The sequence below is a fragment of the Myxine glutinosa genome, chromosome 10 (genome assembly GCF_964187855.1).
Source record: "Myxine glutinosa chromosome 10, kmMyxGlut1.1, whole genome shotgun sequence".
Classification (NCBI taxonomy): domain Eukaryota; kingdom Metazoa; phylum Chordata; class Myxini; order Myxiniformes; family Myxinidae; genus Myxine; species Myxine glutinosa.
In genome coordinates, this window is record NC_136270.1 from 57,097,884 (window position 1) to 57,116,072 (window position 18,189).

The 18,189-nt window shown below is 46.2% G+C and overlaps 1 protein-coding gene across 2 annotated transcripts in view; it reads left to right on the forward strand.

Annotated features, from left to right (window-relative positions):
* Positions 1-6,097: 6,097 nt before the first annotated feature.
* The window catches only part of MYG1 (MYG1 exonuclease), a 58,436-nt gene continuing 46,344 nt past the window's right edge, over positions 6,098-18,189 (forward strand). For both annotated transcript variants that reach the window (XM_068127780.2, XM_068127781.2), the window contains exons 1-3: positions 6,098-6,269; positions 11,479-11,591; positions 11,974-12,133. In XM_068127780.2, the coding sequence (XP_067983881.1) occupies positions 6,144-6,269; positions 11,479-11,591; positions 11,974-12,133 (399 nt within the window). In that variant the 5' untranslated portion in view covers positions 6,098-6,143. The remainder of the gene's footprint in view (positions 6,270-11,478; positions 11,592-11,973; positions 12,134-18,189) is intronic.

An 18,189-nucleotide genomic window follows, 5' to 3' on the forward strand; every position in this document is an offset into this window, starting at 1 on the left:
CGTTAAAAACCTGATTCGGCCTCGGACAATCCAGGAGCTCACGTATGCAGAGCTCAAGGCCGCTTTGAAGGAGCATTGCAATCCATCTCCTTCAGTCATCCTGTGTCGGTTTAATTTTTACATGTGCAGACAGCAGCAAGGTCAGTCGATCGCAGACTTCATTGCACAACTCAAAAAACTGTCACATCTGTGTGAGTTTGGGGACACGATCGATGACATGCTTCGTGATTTGCTGGTGGTTGGCATGTCCGATGACCGCACTCGTAGACGCCTGCTTGCTGAGAGAAGACTGACGTTCCAAAATGCCAGAGACACCGCCATTTCCATGGAAAGTGCTGAACGCAATGCTACAAGCATCGGTGCCACTCGCTCATCTGGGACCAGCCCTGCTGTGAATCGTTTGGATCATGTTCAGCCAAAACGTTGGAACAAGGCTCCTCGTCAGAAGCCAGTGCAGTCTCAAACCCACAACAACTGTTTTCGGTGCAACGGAAAGCACCCTCCGGAGACGTGTCGTTTCAAAGATGCCACCTGCCATTTCTGTTCGAAAACTGGCCATATTGCTCCAGCTTGCATCACTCGCAAATCGGGAAAAGGAAAAGCTGCTGACAAGATTCATCAGTTTATCGGTTCAGAGGAACCCGAGCTTGACCAGGTGAGCTCTGTTTCCGACAACTCAGAATCGTATGACCTGCTTCATATTGATTCTCACCATAGGCGGGACCCTCTTCTTGCCAATGTTGTCGTCAACAATCGACCATTGCAAATGGAGGTCGACACTGGTGCAGCCGTCTCGCTCATCAGCCATGCTGTTTTCACAAACCTGTGGAGTGATGCTGACCGACCCCATCTGAAACCTACTACCTATGGACTCTCCACCTATACAGGTGAGAAGATTGTTCCCTGCGGTACATGTGACTTCACGGTGGGCTACGGTAACCGTGAGTTTCACCTACCCCTGATCGTCATTCCTGGAAAGGGCCCTTCCTTACTCGGCAGGAACTGGTTGAGCATAATTCGACTGAAGTGGGAAAGCATTCATCAACTCCGGGCAGCCAACGTTTCTCCTACCGCAGCATACACACTCAAAAATGTGCTGGATACGTACCCGGATGTCTTCAAGGATGAGCTTGGAACCTTGAAAGGACATACGGCTAAACTCAGGGTTGACCGGGATGCCAATCCTATATTTTGCAGGGCTCGCCCAGTCCCTTTCGCCCTGCGTGAGCGGATTGACAAGGAACTGGATCATCTTGAAAATCTGGGGATCATCGAGCAAATCCAGTATGCCGAATGGGCAGCGCCCATCGTTCCAGTCATAAAATCGGACCAGTCGATCCACATATGTGGAGATTATAAAATGACCGTGAACAGGTGTTCTTCATTGGATAAATATCCAATCCCGAGGATCGAAGACCTCTATGCTCGTCTCACGGGAGGCAAGACTTTTACGAAACTCGATCTCAAATCCGCCTATCTACAGCTCTGCTTGGACGAGATTTCTAAACAGTATCTTACCATCAACACGCATCGTGGGTTGTACAGGTACCACCGACTTAGTTTTGGAGTGAAATCTGCACCTGGAATTTATCAGCGTGTCATGGACAGTTTGTTTGCCGCCGAACGCAACGTCGTTTGTTACCTGGATGATATTCTGGTTACTGGTCGTACGGACGCGGTACATCTACAGAACCTGGAGAGAGTTCTGAAGAAGATTTCAGACTCCGGCCTACGTTTACGTCGAGACAAGTGCAAGTTTATGGTGCCATCAGTCACGTACCTTTTTTTTTTTTTTTTTTTTTTTTTTTGTATACAAGATCGAGGCTCGTGAAAGAGCGAACATTAATCACACAGAAAGACAAACAGACACATAAAACAAATAACATCGGGAGCGGTAGACAAGATGGGGAGAGAGGGGGAAGGACACAAACACAACATTTGAGAGCAGGGACCGAGAGACATGGAGACATCGAGAGATCTGTGGGAGGGAGAGGGCTTTGGGGGAGAGGCATGTGGAGGGGGGGAGGCATGTGAAGGGGGGGAGGCATGTGAAGGGGGGGGGGGGGAGAGGTATAAACATATGGACACTGCCAGGATTTCCAGGAAATAAGTTGGAATTTCAAACAAGGTGGATCTGGGGTGAATTAGTGGGGGTAGAAAAGATCAAGGTTATGGATGGGGGAAGATAAGAGATGGTGGTGAACAGCTGTTTTAAAGACCTGGAGGGAGGAGAGGGATTGAAGGGAGTGTGGGAGTTTGTTCCACAGGCGGGAGAAAAGAGGAATGAAAGAGTGAAGGTGAGCAGAGAGCCGAGATTTCGGCAGTTTAACCATCAGAGGGTTGCTGGCAGATCTTGTGCGACCTGTAGGAATATTTGGGGGACAGAGCACAGAGAGAGCTGGGGGAGCAAGGCCGGAGAGGAGTCGGTAGAAGACAGAAAGACCACCTACCTGCCTGCGGTGAGTGAGTGAAAGGCCCTCAGAGATAGCTTCATCGCGGGAGATTCCAATGATTTTGAAAGCTTTGGATTCAACAGCGTGAAGCCGAGCCAGGTGTGAGGCAGGAGCACCAGCCCATAGGGGAGAACAGTATTCCATTGAGCTGCGGATGAAAGCCTTGTAAGTGGTGAGGAGCTCAAGTGTGCCGAGGAAGGACTTCGCACGACGGAGGATGCCCAGTCGGCGACTGGCTTTGGAGGCCAGCTTGGAAATGTGGTTTTCCCAAGAAAGATCATGGCAGATAGTGAGACCCAAAAGCTTGAGTGACAGAACTTCTTGGAGAGGATTGTTGAGAAAGTAGATGGGAGGGTTGTCCAGTCGATCTTTTCGGAGAGACATAGTAAGAGAGTGAGATTTGGCAGGATTGAAAGACATGTTCCACTTGTTTGACCAGTCTGTGATTTTGTCCAGGTCTTCAGAGAGTGAGGAGGCTGCAGACTGCCGATCTGAGGGAAGAGGAATGGAGCGGCAGAGAGTGGAGTCATCAGCAAAGAGATAGAGAGGATTTTCCAGAGAGTCAGAGAGATCATTGATAAAGACCAGAAAAAGCACAGGGCCCAGCACACTTCCTTGGGGAACTCCAGCCTGAACAGGAAGGGGAGATGAGAGAAATCCATTCAGGGCCACACGTTGACTACAACCACACCTGGGTCATAAGATTGATGCCGAGGGTCTACACCCGACAGATGAGAAAGTCTGAGCTATCAAGGATGCTCCTTCTCCACGAGATGTGACTGAATTGAAGTCATACCTCGGTTTGCTTCAGTTCTATGGTCGTTACATCCAGAATGTGACCGACGTTTTGGGCCCCCTTTATCGGCCTTTGAGGAAAGGAGTCTCCTGGAGCTGGGGGTCTACTGAACAATCAGCATTCCAGACCTCTAAGGATCTGCTCAAATCGTCCAATGTTCTCGTTCATTTTGATCCAGAGAAGGATCTTGTGCTGACATGCGATGCCTGTCGGTATGGAGTGGGGAGTGTATTATCACACATGATGCCTGATGGTATGGAAAGACCGGTTGCATTTGCATCCAGAACGTTGTCCCCGGCAGAGAAAAACTATTCCCAACTTGACAAGGAAGGATTGGGAATCGTTTTCGGCGTCGGCATATTTCGCCAGTACCTTCTTGGACATCATTTCACAATTCGCACTGATCACAAGCCGCTGATCAGTCTGTTTGGTCCAACTAAGGCGACATCTGACACACTACCGCCCAGGATCATCCGCTGGTCCCTGTTTCTCGCTGCTTATGACTACACCATATGTTATAAGCCCGGTTCGTCTATCACAAATGCAGATGCCATGAGTCGGTTACCCCTTCCAGAATCCGTTGATGATTCGCCTACACCAGGATTCATTATTGCACTGATGGATCATCTGGAAGATTGTGCTGTCGATTCCGGCCAGATCCGCACTCATACTCGACGAGACCCCGTTCTGTCCAGAACTGTCCAGGCTGTACAGCTTGGATGGCATTTGCTACCTGAGGGTGACCCAGATTTTGCGGCTTTTAAAGCACGTAAAAACGAACTCAGCGTGGAAAATGGTTGCCTACTCTGGGGATGTCGTGTCGTGATCCCGAAAAATCTGCGTTCCATGGTCATGGATGAAATCCATGACTGTCACCCCGGGATTGTGAAGATGAAGTCACTCGCCAGAAACTATGTGTGGTGGCCGAATCTTGATGCTGATATCGAACATCATGTTCGACATTGTTACCCCTGCCAGAGCACCCGGAATACACCTGCGAAAGCGCCACTGCATCCCTGGGAATGGCCCAGCGAACCGTGGCATCGCCGACATCTCGATTATGCCGGGCCTATTAACGGCAGCATGATTCTAATAATTACGGACGCGCACACAAAATGGATTGATGCCTATGTGACGCGTGGTACTACGTCAGCCATTGTCATCGAAAGACTCAGACGCTGTTTCGCCACTCATGGTCTGCCCAGGATGATCGTGAGTGATAACGGTTCGTGTTTTTCCAGTACCGAGTTTGCCGAGTTCACACGTCGGAACGGCATCAAACATAAGTTTGTCAGCCCACATCACCAGGCTTCAAATGGCTTGGCCGAACGATCCGTGGGAATCATCAAATCCGGATTGCAGAAACTTCAGGAGAGAACCCTGGAAACAAAGCTGTCTCGTCTCCTGTTCAAATACCGCATCACGCCACAATCAACAACCAGTGCAGCTCCGTCTGAGTTATTGATGAAACGACACTTGAGATCGACACTTGACAATCTCAAACCGGACATATCATCAAATGTTTATCAGAGCCAGCTTAATCAAAAGTTGGTGCACGATAAGACGTCCAACAGTCGATGTATCAACATTGGAGATCCAGTGTTTGCCCGAAATTTTGGTGCAGGCGCGACGTGGCTACCGGGGGACATCATCGAGAAGTCAGGTCCACTGTCCTGCGTGATTGGCCTGCAGGACGGCCGTGAAATTCGTCGACATCAGGACCACATAACCTACCGTCACTGTGAGTCGATGGAGCCTGTAGCATCGTCACAGTCAGGACAACAGTTCGACCCGCCACTGCCGGAGATCGTCGTGGCCGCTCCAGCCGGCTCGGATGCCCCAAAAACCTCTGCGAACGCTACACCCTTCGTGGAGACCAAAGGAATCACCTCGGACTCTGTATCCACTGGTACACCGCGACCCAAAGGAATCACCTCGGACTCTGTATCCACTGGTACACCGCGACGCTCAATGCGTGAGAGAAAAGCACCCGACCGGTTGAATCTTTGAAGATGTTTTTTTTTCACGGTGACACATGTTCTATTTTCACGTATTTTCATTATTCTCATAACCATTTGCACACATATTTTCACATGTTTTGGAAATGTTGCTTTTGAAATGTCAATTCTGGAAATCTAGCACGTATTGCTCTTGGTAATTTTGGACTTAAAGGGGAGGATGTCATGTATGCAGTGCAAATATTCACCGTTGTATCCCTACACCGGGACCGGGTTGTATCCCTACGCCAGAGCTCGGATGGCGCTGCTGTGAATCGGGCCTTGAACGGCAGAGTGAATAAACGCGTACGACAATTGATCGTAGTTTGTCGAGATACTTTACATGTCTGATCTGCAGCATTACATCGGGTAATTTTTCGTCATTTAAACCAGAAGCATCCTCGACTGTGCAAGGCGGTCCTAATTGTTTTAAAAGCGAGCGGGAGATCCATGTAGTTTTATGGATCTCACATCGGCTCCTTTTTTATTTTATGGTTTCTTTTCACTACAGTGGTGTGTGGATACAGCCTTGCGGCTCTAAAAACGCCATAAAACGTAGAAATATAAGAAGAAGAAGAAAAGTGGAAGAGGCAGAAGAAGAGCAAGAAGAAGGCCATAAAACCTAAAAAGAAGAAAAATTAGGCCAAATAACTTAAAAAGAAGAAGAATTCGCCCAAACAACTTAAAAGACGAAGAAGAAGAAGTATAAGGCCAAATAACTTAAGAGACGAAGAAGAAGTATAAGTCCATAAAACTTAAAAATAATAAGTATAAGTCCATAAAACTTAAAAATAATAAGTATAAGGCCATAAAACATAAAAAGAAGTATAAGGCGTAAGCCGTAAGGCCATAAAACGTAAAAGATTGAGAAGGAGCAGAAGGCTGGTTTCCGGTTGAATGCGCGCACGTGTTTCCCGGCACGTAATGGCCATGGCTCGTGCTCGCATTGGGACGCACAACGGTACTTTCCACTGTGATGAAGTGCTTGCGTGCTCATTACTGCGACACCTGCCGCGCTATAAGGTGAGCACGACGGCACGCAGTTTGCATGTACAAGATTAGTCCAACGCAACACTTAGAGAACCTTTGACCCCGGTGATGATAAATATTAATTATATTTTCATTGTTTTCCTACTCGGTTAATAATAATAATTGTACTAAGCCGCAAAGAGCATCCTGTGCTCGTGTTAATGCTTCTTCATTTGTCGTTATCCATTTCATTTTGTTCGAGCTCTGATTTAGAAATGGCGGCGTTTTCATCGTATCCACACCCAGTGTGTGTTCATGACCAAGCAGCTTGCCAAGCCAGCCGTTCCTTATGAACCGTTTGATTGGAATGCTTGCTTGAGTGCTCAAACCGCTTAGCGAGCGAGCGTTCTCCAAGCTCACAGGTAATGGATCACAGCCCAGGTACGGATCGTAGTTATCCCGATCTGCTCATCGAGGTGGAGTGAGACGTCACTTTTAAACTTGTTCTGCATATTCATCAAAGACTCGACTGCTGTTGCTCAGGAACCTTTGGCTCCACCAATGGCGAATCGATCTCATTTTTGAACGCTCACATTCTTAGCCTTGTACACTTTCCTGTGTAATCCTGTGTTCCAATCATTAACATCCTTCTGGATGAAAGCTTTATGTATATTTACCATGAAATGATACCCCAATGGGCCCCATGAAATGATACCCCAATGGGCCCCATGAAATGATACCCCAATGGGCCCCATGAAATGATATCCCAATGGGCCCCATGAAATGATACCCCAATGGGCCCCATGAAATGATACCCCAATGGGCCCCATGAAATGATATCCCAATGGGCCCCATGAAATGATATCCCAATGGGCCCCATGAAATGATATCCCAATGGGCCCCATGAAATGATATCCCAATGGGCCCCATGAAATGGTACCCCAATGGGCCCCATGAAATGGTACCCCAATGGGCCCCATGAAATGATACCCCAATGGGCCCCATGAAATGATATCCCAATGGGCCTCATGAAATGATACCCCAATGGGCCCCATGAAATGATACCCCAATGGGCCCCATGAAATGATACCCCAATGGGCCCCATGAAATGATACCCCAATGGGCCCCATGAAATGATATCCCAATGGGCCCCATGAAATGATACCCCAATGGGCCCCATGAAATGATACCCCAATGGGCCCCATGAAATGATACCCCAATGGGCCCCATGAAATGATACCCCAATGGGCCCCATGAAATGATATCCCAATGGGCCCCATGAAATGATATCCCAATGGGCCCCATGAAATGATACCCCAATGGGCCCCATGAAATGATATCCCAATGGGCCCCATGAAATGATATCCCAATGGGCCCCATGAAATGGTATCCCAATGGGCCCCATGAAATGATACCCCAATGGGCCCCATGAAATGATACCCCAATGGGCCCCATGAAATGATATCCCAATGGGCCCCATGAAATGATACCCCAATGGGCCACATGAAATGATACCCCAATGGGCCCCATGAAATGATACCCCAATGGGCCCCATGAAATGATATCCCAATGGGCCCCATGAAATGATATCCCAATGGGCCCCATGAAATGATACCCCAATGGGCCCCATGAAATGATATCCCAATGGGCCCCATGAAATGATATCCCAATGGGCCCCATAAAATGATATCCCAATGGGCCCCTATGAAGCGCGCGCACATTTTTCCCAGGAGGTTGAACCAACGCTTATATTTCTGCATACAGTATGGAATTCGCTATTTGATGCAAGACTGAAACCCACACAAGAAATGTGCTAAAGGCCATCTTTTACAGTCTAAATGTAATTTTAATGGTAAGAATTACAACATACATTAGCCTCTTCAATTAAAATAAATTAACATTATGATCTATAGAATGATATAACAAACAAAACTAGAACGGGCACTCGGTAGAGCGCATACCTTCGCCGCAGCTACTGTTCTGTACTTGGCATGGGAGTGTAGGGAACAGAACAGTGAACAGTTTGGTGCTGATTTCATGCAAATCGGATAAGAATTGACCGAGTTATGACAAAAAACGCACATTTTGCAAGGTCGTGACCCCCCTGACCTTTGACCCCCAACCGCTAACAAGGGTAATGTCTTCACTGGGTCATGTCGTATATCACAAGATCGGGCATTGAATTCTGAACATTTTGGCATTAGTTGCATGCCAATTGGATAAAAATTGACCGCGCTATGGTAAAAATACGATTTTGACCTTTTCGTGACCTTGACCTTTGACCCGATTGCTCCCAAAATCTAATCAAATGTGTCCCGTATAATAACCAATCATCCCACCAAATTTCATGCAATTCGGTTGAATACTTTTTGAGTTATGCGAATAACATACACACACACACACACACAGACATACAAATAAATACACAGCGATCAAAACATAACCTGCCGCTTTTGCGAAGGTAATAATACAATCAGCAGCAGAGTATAGATACAAGTATACATACCAAGTGTGGTGATCCAATATCCATCGCCACGCCATTTAGTTATCACTGGTCCTTGCTCAGCCTCGCACACCAAGAGCCCAGCGCCGAGCCTTGTTGCCAGCAAAGTCACTGATCAAGGCTTCGAAGTCCAGCTTTCTAGCCGACTGACTTTCAATGGACAGCAGGGCAAGACTGCAAAGCCTGGTTAATAATTTAATATTGAGAATTTTTACCTAATGTTCTAATAATTTTTCGGGCCCGTGTCAGTGCAGCGCCCTTGGAATCATCCTAACTTTCCCCCCCCCCTTACAACGCCCCTGGGTAGAGGTATAATATGTGTAACTAGAACGGGCACTCGGGAGAGCGCATACCTTCGCCGCAGCTACTGTTCTGTACTTGACCTTGACCTTTGACCCGATTGCTCCCAAAATCTAATCAAATGTGTCCCGTATAATAACCAATCATCCCACCAAATTTCATGCAATTCGGTTGAATACTTTTTGAGTTATGCGAATAACATACACACACACACACACACACACACACACACAGACATACAAATCATAACTTTGAGTGAAATACGATCGAGTTAAAAATAGTCAGAATTTGAGCAAATCTGTTTCATTCGTTTGTTAATATGCCTCATCTATTGTCAAATCTGCAATTATAATTTTTTTTGAGGTTGAAATGATCGCGGGAGATTGCGTTATAGTGATGACGTCCTGGATGGACATCTTCTTCTTCAGTCGCTCATAACTTTGAGTGAAATACGATCGAGTTAAAAATAGTCAGAATTTGAGCAAATCTGTTTCCCAAAATCTAATCAAATGTGTCCCGTATAATAACCAATCATCCCACCAAATTTCATGCAATTCGGTTGAATACTTTTTGAGTTATGCGATTAACATACACACACACAGACATACAAATAAATACACAGCGATCAAAACATAACCTTCCGCTTTTGCGAAGGTAAATATAACAGATAAATATAACAAGTGAATCCACTTGGATTCCGCCCAGGTTGGCACATGGAAATTATGATGTAGCATAATTATCATCTCGGGTCAAGATTTGAAATTATGCCATGGTTTTTGTAAAATTGCTACTAGTATTCACATTATGTACTTTTCTTTTGATTTAAACATCCATAAATACAAAACAAATAGTTTTGTAATCTTAAAAATTTATTAAATGTACAAAATTCCTATCCTATAACATATATATCCTATAACCTATCCTATATATATCCTATATCATATAACATATATCCTATATATCCTATAACATAACATATAACAAATATATCCTATATTATGTACTAGCGAGCGGCCGCGTACCAGCCAAAGGAGTAGCCCATGGTTAGCCTAAATATAGATTTGATGACGTCATGTTTACACATCTGAGCGACAGAAACTGTCTACACATCTGAGCGACAGAAACGTCTACACTGTTGGAGCTTCACTTTTGGAGAGACAGAAATTCTGGGTCATTTGGGTCCTCTGGGTCATTTGGGTCCTCTGGGTCATTTGGGTCCTCTGGGTCATTTGGGTCCCCTGGGTCATTTGGGTCCTCTGGGTCATTTGGGTCCTCTGGGTCATTTGGGTCCTCTGGGTCATTTGGGTCCTCTGGGTCCTCTGGGTCATTTGGGTCATTTGGGTCCTCTGGGTCATTTGGGTCCTCTGGGTCATTTGGGTCCTCTGGGTCATTTGGGTCATTTGGGTCCTCTGGGTCATTTGGGTCCTCTGGGTCATTTGGGTCCTCTGGGTCATTTGGGTCCTCTGGGTCATTTGGGTCCTCTGGGTCATTTGGGTCCTCTGGGTCATTTGGGTCCTCTGGGTCATTTGGGTCCTATATTCCTATCCTATAACATATATATCCTATAACCTATCCTATATATATCCTATATCATATAACATATATCCTATATATCCTATAACATAACATATAACAAATATATCCTATATTATGTACTAGCGAGCGGCCGCGTACCAGCCAAAGGGGTAGCCCATGGTTAGCCTAAATAAAGATTTGATGACGTCATGTTTACACATCTGAGCGACAGAAACTGTCTACACATCTGAGCGACAGAAACGTCTACACTGTTGGAGCTTCACTTTTGGAGAGACAGAAATTCCCAGGCAAACGCTATAACGCACCAGGTTTACAACCTGTGCGTTAATAAACCCACAAATACAATCCTCTACTGGGGTAGAGCATGAGTGAGAGTGCGCCACACACATGAGGCTGACATCGCCAGGAATGTCGACGGTGGGGTTCCTTAGGATTTTCCAGAGCAGAATGTCTCACAAGATCAATGTTCTCTTGGTAACACTTGGTGGGTGGTCACTGCTGCCTGTATTTTGATTTTTCAAACTTCCATGTGCTTGGAAGTGCTCCACAGACCGCTGAATGCTCCCATTGGAAGGTCTATTACAGGTGTGAACATTGTAATATTGACGGTATTTTCAGCACACCTGCACATAGGATTTTGTCTCTTAAATTTTTTTTGTTTCACTGTGAACACAATAGTTGATGTAGGGGCCTACTGACTACTAGTTAGAAATGGCATACCACCACCACCTTAACCTGTAAGATAGAAGGGTATATCATTAGAAATGATCAGGCTGTTCAAATAGTCAACTTCTTTTGAAGCACCCTGTATGTGAACACCGAGCGTTTATCATGCATGGAATGGGCATGTAAAGGGCAAAAGGGATTATATTGTAATGGAAGAAAATATTCGAACTTCCTTTCGCACATTCTTGCCATTGTCAGGATGCAGCGATAGTGAGGACACGAGATCCTGAGCTGCTGGCTGCCTGTGATGTGGTTGTGGATGTGGGTGCCGAATACGATCCTTCAAGGCACCGCTACGATCACCACCAGAGGTGTTTTATGGCTTTAGGAAATCTGGTACTTTGAATGAAACAATATCCAAGCTGTGAAAAAGTAAAGCTAATTGCAAATGGATGACTAAAGGTGTTGGGGGTAATTTAGAGATGTAAAAAGCTTGATCAGTTTGTGTGTCTGTTTGTAAATGTATATTTTCTGAGAAAAGATCGACTTCGTTTTGCTTGAAGCTACAGGTTACAACTTGTTTAGCAATACTTATCCATGAATTTGGTTGGTTTCATTTCTCTACTCTCATTGTTGCTCAGGGTCTTTTACCACATACCTGTGATAATTACTATGTTATTGCATGGTATCTGCTTGAAAACAAGTATGCAACAATGTGTACATGATTGTTACTTGATCTTTGTGGTGTGGCAGGGACTTTTCAGAGTGTATGAACAGTTTGTGGCCAAGCAAGCCATGGAAGACCAAACTTAGCAGTGCAGGTTTAATATTTCTACACTTTGGTGAGCAAGTGCTGGCCAGCATCCTTGAGGTATCTCCGAAAGACCTTCGCCTTCCTACTTTGTACAACAAGGTAACATGCATCACATTAGTACTATAAAGGATTCGGTTTTACTCTCTCGCGATTGCAACACTGAGCATTTGAGATGAGGTTTATTTGAATGAGGTGCTTTCATGAAATGATTGACCTGCAGGACAAAAGTACCATTTTTTCATGAAATATCGTACGGGATCATATTTTCTAAAAATCCTTGACTCCCAAAAAAGTGTTCAAATTGTAGGTCATAATGACTTGATGAATCATTACCTGTGCACGTGAAGCGAAAAGTGGCGTTAAACAATTGGGTCAGTCCTTCCGTCCGTCCATCTGTCTTATCAGTTTATCATCGTCATCCCGGTTTATCATCCCGGTGTGTACCCCGGTTTAGAATAGGTACACCGTATCCCTGCGCATCATAAGAGGCGACCAAGGGTTGGCGCCGGGAAGGGCATCCGGCCAAAAAACATTGCCTCAAACAGGGAACCATGATTGTCATGGGGCCCGCAAGGCTAACCCCTGCTCTGGCGGGGAAAATGGCCTTAAAACGATCATTCATATTCATTCATTCATTCGTCGTCAGTTTATGATGGAGGAATAGTTTATTTAAATGAAATGTTATGCAGGTATCCCACACTTAACGAATGTTCAAACACCAAAAGTTCACTACAACAAATGGTTTCATTTAGGGCTAACCCTAAACCTCACTTCCGTTTCCGGTCTTGCTGGCGAGGGTTCGTTTATTCTCAGCTCTCCATGCTCTCCATGCTATCCATCGAAATCGAAGTTAAGTAATTGTTCCCTTTTGTATTTTCGTTATAACTATTTATTTTATGGTGTATATATTGTCTCCCGACGAAGATTTTCGGTGCAAATCTTTCATACCTGTATTGAAAATCGTGTTAATTCGGGTCGTGTTTTGAGGCCTTGTAGTTGTACAGTGAACACTGTACAACCTTGAGGCTTTGTTTTTCTCTCAGCGGTCCGTGTTTTTGTGATCCAATAACTTTCGTTCTCTGTTTTCCCAATCTTTTCACCCCATAGCCCTCTTCCTTGTGTAAATCACAACTCAAAAAAATCCAAAAAAAAAACATTTCCTTCTCTGTTCTCATTCGTTTATTCATTCTTATTCGTTCGGTCGTTCGTTCTTCGACCACGTGTTTCTCCCCCATTTCCCCAGATAGATTGTCAAATTTCAACTCGTTATTTTATCGTCCATGCATTATTGTTTTGATTATAGTTACTTTTGGTTTGAATTTCCTGTAACTTGTAATTATTTAATCGTGTTCTGCTCCTCGTGTGCGGCCTTGTAGTTGTACCCCCGTCGGTGTTTGTTATCTTAATCGTGTTTTGCTTGGCTCTTAGTTTTTTTCCCTTCTACCCCGAACATAATACTCTAACGTTCTAAATCCCCACCTCCCCCCCCCCCCCACCTCCAAAAACCAAACAAATAAAAAAAAAACCAAAAACATTTATTTTCCTTTCTCCACGTGTACTGTTGACTCATCCTGTATTTTCTGTCCAGGTGTGCTGTGCGCCCCGCCCCCATTAACTCCTTGCCATCCACCGTTTGCCCTTCACGTGACTCGTGGTGGTCCCTCTCGGCTCTCCCCCCGTTGGTATTTTTGTGCACATAAGATTGTTCACGGTTCTGTTTAAATATTATTTAAATATGTATAACCTTTCCCCTTCAGTGTTTTACTCAGTGATATTTTACAACACGCTGTTTTTCTTCCTATTTAAAAGGCTTTTCTCAATTTCCTCTCCAACTCATTCCACCTCAAAAAAAAGAAATTCAATATCTTATACGTCTCCCTCACTACATGGTCTAAATTCACATTCATTCCATCCCTCCTCCATCATTCTGAACCGGATTGCTAACTTGAAAATCACAACAAACCCAATTTGTTTTCAATGTTCGTCTTTCATGAATCATCCACTTTCTAAACTCCCCTCTTGCCCCTCCCATCCAAATCCCTCCCCTTGCACCTACACTTCTAAACTCCCCCCTTGCCCCGCCACTCTTAAACTCCCCTCCACTCCTGAACTCCCCCCTTGCCCTTCCACTCCTGAACTCCCCCCTTGCCCTTCCCCTCCTAAACTCCCCCCTCACTCCTCCCCTTCAAAACTCCCCCCCAACCCCTCCCATTCAAATCTCCCCCCATACCATTCCTCTCCAATTCTCCCTCCTCCCCCCTCCTCCTCAAAGCTGCCTCCTCCCCACTTCGTCTCCCTTCTATCTCATACCTCCACCCCCCCCAACCTTCTTCTTTCCTCTGCCCCTCCTCAAACAACCCCTCTCTGTGCCTCATCCCTTCACCTTCAAACCTTTCATCCTCCTCATCCTTCCCTTTCTTGGAACTCTTCTGCAATCGCTGACACACTAACAACTGCTCTCCCTACCTCCCCCTCTCATCCTTCATCTTACCCTACTCCTCCCCTCCCCTGTCCTGTACCCGATGCTCCCCCTCTCTCTTCATTAACGGTATGGACCTCAAACATCCGGGGCCTTCGCTCAAACCTGACTGATCTCTCCATACAGGTTGCTTCTGACAATCCAGACTTGATCTGCTTAACAGAGACTTTCCTCCTTCAAGATGTCTCTGATTCCTTAATATCTCTTCCTGGTTACTCCCTCCTCCGGTATGATAGACCTGAGCCTCGGCCTGGTGGTGGGGTGGCTATCTTTATCAAAAACTCTCTTCCTCACTCTCCTTGCACTGCCCTCTCTCCTCACCCCCAGGAGTACCTCTGGCTACGGCTTCCTCTCCGCTCCCACCTTTTGTTCATATGTGTTCTGTACCGTCCCCCAAACAGTGATGACTCCATCTACATTTCACTGTCTGACAACATGGACCAACTTCTATCCACTCATCCCAACTCTCTCTTCCTCATATGTGGTGACTTCAATTGTCATCATGCCACCTGGTTGGGTGTGGGTTCCTCTCTGACCAGTCATGGCACCTCAGCAAAGGACTTCTGTGACTCACTGGGATTGACACAATCTGTCAATTTCCCGACCCGGATCTCAGCCAATGGAGTATCTTCTCTTCTAGACTTGGTTATGACTAACTTCCCTGCTAATGTCTGCTGCTCTTCTTCTGCTCCAATCGGTTCTACTGATCATGTGCTTGTCAAAGTGGACATCTCTCTGGCCATTCTCAGAGAGCCTCCTCAGCGGCGACGAGTCTGGCATTTCACTCAGGCCGACTGGGACGGTCTTCAAGCAGCCATCAATCGTCTGGATTGGTCTCCCATCTCCACTGCCTCTGACATCAATTCTTCCTGGGAATTCTTCCAAAGCAAACTGCTCTCTCTCATGCACAGATTTATCCCATCTCGCCTTCAGTTGTCTTACCCTTCCTCCCGTCCATGGTACACTGAATCTTGTGGTGAGGCAGTTGCCCTGAAACAACTTGCCTTTGCCTCTTGGAAGGCTAATCCAACTGAAGGAAATCTCAGTTCCTTCCACCAAGCTCGGAACAAGTGTGTGTCTACCCTCAGGAGTGCCAGGAAGCACTATCTCTCCTCACTCAAGAATGAACTCTCAAACCTGTCTCCTTCCTCCAAATCCTGGTGGCGTCTGGTCAAATCCGTTTCTGGTGTTTGTTCCCCCTCCATCCCCTCCCTTACCTCAAATGGCCACACAGTTGACATCGCACGTGACAAAGCCGAATGCCTCAACTCTGTGTTTGCCTCAAAATCCTTAGTCCCAAACCCATCTCTCTCTGTTCCCACCTTTCCCAGTCGAACCAAACTGCTCCTGGACTCTGTGACCTTCTCTCCTGACAAGGTGGAGGAGTTTTTGTCAAACCTCGACTGATTCTGCAACTGGACCAGATGGCATCAGCCCACGGGTCCTAAAATCCTGCTCTGCCGCTCTATCTCACCCTCTCTCTGTTCTTTTCACCCTATCTTTTGCTCAAGGTCATCTGCCAGCATCCTGGAAATCAGCAAACATTACCGCTTTACACAAAAAAGGTGCAAAAACAGATCCTTGCAACTACAGACCAAGCAGCCTGCTCCCAATTATCAGCAAAGTCATGGAATCCATCATTGCTTCGGATATGAAATCTTTCCTCTTCTCCAATGGCTTGATCTCTGATCATCAATTTGGTTTCAGACCTGGTCACTCTACTCTGGACATGCTGCTTCTGCTGTCTCAACAATGGATGGAGGTCCTCAATGCCAAACAGGAAATCAGAGCTGTCTCCCTTGACATATCACGTGCCTTCGATACGGTCTGGCACCCAGCTCTGCTCACCAAACTCTCCTCCTATGGTATCCATGGAAATCTCCATGCATGGCTTGTGGACTTCCTCTCTGGTCGTAGTCAACGTGTGGCCCTGAATGGATTTCTCTCATCTCCCCTTCCCGTTCAGGCTGGAGTTCCCCAAGGCAGTGTGCTGGGCCCTGTGCTTTTTCTGGTCTTTATCAATGATCTCTCCGACTCTCTGGAAAATCCTCTGTATCTCTTTGCTGATGACTCCACTCTCTGCCGCTCCATTCCTCTTCCCTCAGATCGGCAGTCTGCAGCCTCCTCACTCTCTGAAGACCTGGATAAAATCACAGACTGGTCAAACATGTGGAACATGTCTTTCAATCCTGACAAATCTCACACTCTTACTATGTCTCTCCGAAAAGATCGACTGGACAACCCTCCCATCTACTTTCTCAACAATCCTCTCCAATAAGTTCTGTCGCTCAAGCTTTTGGGTCTCACCATCTGCCATGATATTTCTTGGGAAAACCACATTTCCAAGCTGGCCTCCAAAGCCAGTCGCCGACTGGGCATCCTCCGTCGTGCGAAGTCCTTCCTAGGCACACCTGAGCTCCTCACCACATACAAGGCTTTCATCCGCAGCTCAATGGAATACTGTTCTCCCCTATGGGCTGGTGCTCCTGCCTCACACCTGGCTCGGCTTCACGCTGTTGAATCCAAAGCTTTCAGAATCATTGGAATCTCCCGCGATGAAGCTATCTCTGAGGGCCTTTCACTCACTCACCGCAGGCAGGTAGGTGGTCTTTCTGTCTTCTACCGACTCCTCTCCGGCCTTGCTCCCCCAGCTCTCTCTGTGCTCTGTCCCCCAAATATTCCTACAGGCCGCACAAGATCTGCCAGCCACCCTCTGATGGTTAAACTGCCGAAATCTCGGCTCTCTGCTCACCTTCACTCTTTCATTCCTCTTTTCTCCCGCCTCTGGAACAAACTCCCACACTCACTTCAATCCCACTCCTCCCTCCAGGTCTTCAAAACAGCTGTTCACCACCATCTCTTATCTTCCCCCATCCAAAACCTTGATCTTTTCTACCCCCACTAATTCACCCCAGATCCACCTTGTTTGAAATTCCAACTTCTTTCCTGGAAGTCTTGGCAGTGTCCATATGTTTTATACCTCTCCCACCCCCCCCCCCCCTTCCCATGCCTCCCCCCCAAAGCCCTCTCCCTCCCACAGTTCTCTCGATGTCTCCATGTCTCTAGGTCCCTGCGCTCAAATGTTGTGTTTGTGTCCTTCCGCCTCTCTCCCCATCTTGTCTACCGCTCCCGATGTTATTTGTTTTGTGTGTCTGTTTGTCTTTCTGTGTGATTAATGTTCGCTCTTTCACGAGCCTCGATCTTGTATACAAAAACAAAACAAAAAATAAAAATAAAAAAAATAAAAAAACCCCCCCCACGTAACGAAGCTCTTCATTCGCAACAACTAAGGAGCCGAACCCACAACACAGTGTCTGGTGATTGCGCAATGTCTGTCACTGATACGTTTTTCCTGCCAATTAACTATTCAATGGGGTGATTCACTTTTCAGAATGAAGTGGTTAACGATAACAATCCTCCACTGCCTCCCACCATGATGCCTTCTCATAATTTGGACTCAAGATTGTTACACTGTGCACGCAATTGGATCAATGGATCATGTCCGTCCGTCTGTCTCTTCAGTTTATGATAGTCTGTTTCTGATTGAGGATAAGCTTCTTGAAATTAAATGTATTTTGAAACGTGAATAGAAAGACCATTTTCTCGTTTTACCGTACTTTGGCTCTGAATTTGTTCTGATTGCACGTGCGTAGAGAGGAGCAAGGTAATGTTTTTA